At 52.1% G+C, this 5,096-nt stretch overlaps 1 protein-coding gene across 1 annotated transcript in view; it reads left to right on the forward strand.

Moving 5' to 3' along the window:
- The first annotated feature begins 337 nt into the window (after positions 1-337).
- The window catches only part of EPHB1 (EPH receptor B1), a 25,046-nt gene continuing 20,287 nt past the window's right edge, over positions 338-5,096 (forward strand). The window contains exon 1 of the mRNA XM_039391176.1: positions 338-359. Within this exon, the coding sequence (XP_039247110.1) occupies positions 338-359 (22 nt within the window). The remainder of the gene's footprint in view (positions 360-5,096) is intronic.

The raw sequence follows: 5,096 nt of genomic DNA on the forward strand, positions 1-5,096 counted from the left end.
GACAGAAGAGCATCATGTAGGGATGCAATTAAACCTCTGGCAACAGGCTCCCGTTCCCTGCTTGGATGTTTGCAGGGAGGATAACGAGGGAGATGAAAGTGGGGTGGGAAGGCAGCGCCCTCGTGGCCCTTTGAAGGTAGGGAGATAACAGCCCCCCTTCCCAGCCCCCCCCCTCCACTTGTGGGTGACAACCTGCCTGATTCTGCTGGTTTTCCCCCCAAGCTGCAGCCGCATCCCGCTGTCATCATCATATCAAAGGGATTGAAATGCAAACGCATCGATTGTGTTGCGGCCCGAGGTGTCACCAGTCCCCCCTCCCGGCACTGCCCGGAAAGCCATGCCGGGAGCCCTGGAAAGCCGTACCGGGAGCCCTTGAAAGCTGTGCCGGGAGCCCTGGAAAGCCGTGCTGGGAGCTCTGGAAAGCCATGCCGGCTGCCCGAGTGCCTGCCCTTGTAATCACAGCATCCTCTAAATGCCATTTTTCTGTAGCACACAATTTCGTGTGGGTGTTGATTTGCCTGGATGGTGTCTCTCAGCTGAAAGGCTCGGGGAGGGTGCCCTGGCTGGTGGCAGGGCGATGGCAAGGAGAGCTTTTTAAAACACTCCTCAGTGGGACTAATCAATTTAAAGGCTAAAAAATTGATGGTTTTTTCCTTATTTTTTTACTGTATTTAAAGATAGATTTTGTTTCACTGGTGTCTGCAAAATGCCTTAAGAGTTTCTAGCAAGCATCTCCTCTCTTCTTTTTTGGGGGGTTTCATCAAAAAATGGTAAGCCTCCTGCAGAAAGTGTTAAGTTGGGAACCAGGTTTTTTTTCTTGATGATAAAGTATTGTTTGCAGAAAGGGGGCCCTTGAATCTTTTTCCAGCAGGCTGTAAAAGCAATGAGCTGCAGTTCCTCCTTTTTCCTGACCTGTGGTGTCCTCCAAACTTGCTACCCATCTCCCAGAGGTGCTGGGTATGCTTTTGGAGCAAGGCTGGATTATCCAGGCTCTTTAGGGCCTTTGCACGTGGCAGTTCTCTCCACAGTTTTGCTTGAGGGCACCACCTCGTGCAGTGCTGCTGCTTCTAACCCAGCCTTTCATCACCTGCTGTGCCAGAGTGCCACAGGTACGCTTAAACACACTGGGTTTGCCCTGGAAAGGCACTGGACCCAAAAGGGAACCCAAAACAAGTGTGAATTTGGGAATACCTGGCAAATGGGGTCAGCTCTGCCCCATGAGGGACACTCAGGGCATGGGAATGATGAGGTGTTGCCGACTGGGTTTGCTGTGAGTGAAGGGAGAATGGTGGGGTGCCAGCGAGGGTGGGGGCAGGAGGTGGGCTCCTGAATCGCTGCTGAATCTGTAATTCTTTGCAGAAGTTCCTCTTTTAAAACTCAAGAAGGAAAAATGCCACTCTGCATCCCCAGGGAGCTTTAGAGCAAGTTAATGTAGAGGAGATGTCTCCTTCCTTTCTTCCTTTTTTCTTTTTTCGTCTCTTTTGACTAAAGCTTCCCTGAGAGAGTAATTAAAAAGTGCAAGTTCCAGGTGCTAACTGGGAGGATTTAGTTTGAGGAATGAAATGCTTGGATACCCCCACGCTTGCACCCTTTCCACAGAGGCTGTGACGGTGGCTTGCCTCGGGCAGGAGCAGGGATGGATGAGCAGAGAGATCCCACTTACCTCCCGCTCTTTCTAGGACTCCTGGCACCTGGAATATAAGTGTGCAGGATACAGGAGAGTTTTAAGCAGTGAAAAGCCTTGCAGTGCCACAACTGCTTCGATAATCCATCCTGCCTGTGAGAGCTGGAGCGTGGAGGGAGGCGGTGGTGGGGACACGGGTCTGTGGTGCCTTCACTGGGTGTTTGCCTTGTGTGAGACATGTCCACATCCCAACTTCGAGCCTGTGAGGGGGGATAAGGGAGGTTCAGCTCTTGCTGGGAGCCCCCAGCTGTGTCCAGCCCTGTAGCCAGACCCTTACAATCACCCCACGGACATGAGGGCAACTTGCACCTATTCCCCCCCCCCAAACTGCCAGCGATGACATCTCGCTGCAAGAAGCCTGAGTTTCAGCAGCCCCAGAATGATGCTCCCTTCCACCCCCAAACATGTAGCCCTGGAAAAGGGGTCCTGCTGGCAAACTCCTGCCCGGGATGCACAGCATCCCTGGTGTGCTGGCAGGGTGATGGATCCATGGGCAGCTTTGGGTTGTGGGGGGCGTTTAAGGGCCGGGCATCCAGGCCTGCTGAGCAGCACGTGCCTCAGCATTTCCAAACACACCCCTGGTGCTTAAATGCGAGGAAATGGATAGTTAAGCACATCATTAATCTTATCCAGCCCACATAATCAACAATCAATTAATTCTCCTCAGAGCAGAAGAGATGCAGGTTGTGCTGTAGCCTGGGCACCCGCAGAAGGAGCCCCTTCCTGCAGGGAAAGCTGAGGCAGAGCCTCATCCCGTGCTTGTCTGAGACACTGTTGTGGATACAGACCCCACCAGCTCTGGGAAAATCTTGGAGCAGCCCTTAAATGAGGACAAACGTTGCTCTGGCCATTAGTGGGGTGATTTATTGCTCCCTCCTGGGCTCAAGCCCTCCATCCGAGCCCTGCACTGGACTGTGAGGGTTATGGATCCGAAGGGTTATGGATCCCACCATGGCCTTGCAGGGCCTTGGGGGTTTGTGCTTCATTTTTGGTCTGAGGTTCATGGTTCAACTCCCCTCGAAAGAGGGGAGACAAGGGCAGCAGCAAGAGTGGAGGGCTGCAGCCTGTGCAGCACTGGGAGGATGGAGAAGGCATCAGCCTCTCCCCAAACTGTGGGAGGCTTTAGGCAAGCATGGTGTAATTACAGAAGAGAAAAGCTAATTGGTAATAATAGCAATTAAGAGCCACGTGCCTGCAGATTACAGGAATTTGTGGATAAGTGAAGTGATAACAGAAACCAGCGGACACTGGGTTGCAGGGTACTATGTTCAGGTGTTTTGACAAAGCATCACTTGAATTAATTGTAATTAAATACTAACGAACCTCTTCAACCAACCCACCAACATGCCCCTAAGCTTAACACTGAGGTGTGTTCACAGCGCTGTGACCCTCTCATCTTCCTCCCTCCCATTCCCATCCTCTCCCATTAAAATACAGGTGGCTGTTCCCTGGTACTGCCACCCTCCCTGTCCTGCTCCTGGCACATTTCAGGCATGTTTCTGACACATCTTCCAGCTCCAGAGCCCACAGGTCCCCGTTGCACATCTCACAGATGCTCAGGCATCCTGGGGGGAGCACAAGGCCACTGGGACATGGTGGGTCACTGCTGGTGGGAAGGGAGAGGTGAAGAACTGGAGATCCACCTCAAAGTCTCGGTGTCCACATGTGGTTGTGTCTCCTGGCACGTGTGTCTGGTGTCTCTTTGTGCTTCCTTGTGCTGTTGTGGGACATAGGGCTGTGTTTGTGGATCGGGGAGGGGTCTGCATCCCGCTGCCTTCCGCTCTGGCATCCTGAAGGTCCCCCTCAAGCCCTCCTGTGTCCTGCCCGGAGTGGTGACTCCACGGGTCTCACTGTCTGCCTACAGGAGGTGGTGGGCTATGGCCCTGTGTCCCTAAGATGCCATACGTGTGGGATGGCTGTGTTAGGATCTGGAGGACTCCTCAGTCTCCCTGTGGTGGGGAAGAAGAAGGGCTGTGGGAGATGGTGGCTGGTCCCTCTGGGATGCCACGTCCCCACTCAGCTCTTATTGCTGTTGGAAAGAAACAGTTCATTGCAGCCAGTTGTGCGCCTTAGGCTGGGGGTGGGGGGAATCTCCTGAATAATGAAATTGTAAAATATTGTTTTGATTTATTCCTTTTTATCATCTATTAATATCTGGAAAGGCTGTGTGAGCAGGAGGCCTCATGAGTTTTGAATGACAGGTTAAAGGGCTCCAATAAAGATTAGATGGTCCACTATCTCCCAAGGAAATTGCATCAAAGTGGTTACTCCTGCTTGCTCCTATTAATTTCCTCTTCATGGCTGCTAGGAGATGCCTCATATCCTGATGCAGCAGACAGGGGCTAAGAGGCACTTTCCATTATCTCAATCATCGCCGTGTTTACGAGGCACGGGGGGTGGGTGTTTCTCTTCAGAGCTGTGCCTTGGGGGTGAAAGCATCGTGGGGGCACAGCCTCACACCAGGAACAGTCTCCCCTGGGCGGGTGGTGGACCTGGGTGGCAGTCTGATTCCTTGGATACATGTGTCAAAATACAGACATTCTCTTCTGCAGCCTTTGAATTTTGTTGGATGTCAGGGATGGATGAGCATCCATCCGTCAATGCCTTGTTGGTGAGGAGCGGTGGGGTGGGACAGAGATGAGGGACCCCATTTCTGTCACTGCCTCCTCGCCCTCGAACTGCAGAGCAGCGAGATGGGTGATTAATGAAACCTCCCCTCGTTGCTGATTAAACCCTCACTGTAACTGGAGCATCTTCTCCTTTGTGAATTAGTTGCCATTTGCTGCTTGAATGAACTCAGAGGCTGGGAGGGTTATCAGCTCCAGCCCCGGGCTGTGGGGGATTGACAGGATGGACCCGTAAGGCACTCATGGGCGTCACATCAACTTTTTAATTAAATGTTCGAATTTTGCATGGAAAAAGAGATGCAAGACCTGAGCCATGCTGCTGGGGTAGAAGAAAGGGTCCTTCTGAATGCAAAGGTCCTTGGGGAACACTGTTCTGCCCCTGTGTGCCCATGCCTTCATGGATGCTGCCATGGAAGGGGGTTCTGCATCCCCCACTGCCCCCCTGCCCAGGTGCAAGCAGTGGGGAGCAAAAGAGAGGCTGCAGCCCCCTCGCTCTGCCTGGCTAAATATTGCCATGGCATTTCAGTGTTTGTCTGGTGGCTCCAGACATGGATTTTTCATGGACAGCATGGAAAATCCTGGCCATCCTAGCTTTGTAGGAAGGTGTTACCCCATTTAGTTCTGATACTGGTGTGAAGCTTTTCTGTGTCTTCTCTTCTCTTCTCTTCTCTTCTCTTCTCTTCTCTTCTCTTCTCTTCTCTTCTCTTCTCTTCTCTTCTCTTCTCTTCTCTTCTCTTCTCTTCTCTTCCTCTTCTCTTCCTCTTCTCTTCTCTTCTCTTCTCTTC

The sequence above is a fragment of the Pipra filicauda genome, unplaced genomic scaffold (assembly GCF_003945595.2).
Source record: "Pipra filicauda isolate LSUMZ 115617 unplaced genomic scaffold, ASM394559v2 scaffold90_size2875636_pilon, whole genome shotgun sequence".
NCBI lineage: Eukaryota > Metazoa > Chordata > Aves > Passeriformes > Pipridae > Pipra > Pipra filicauda.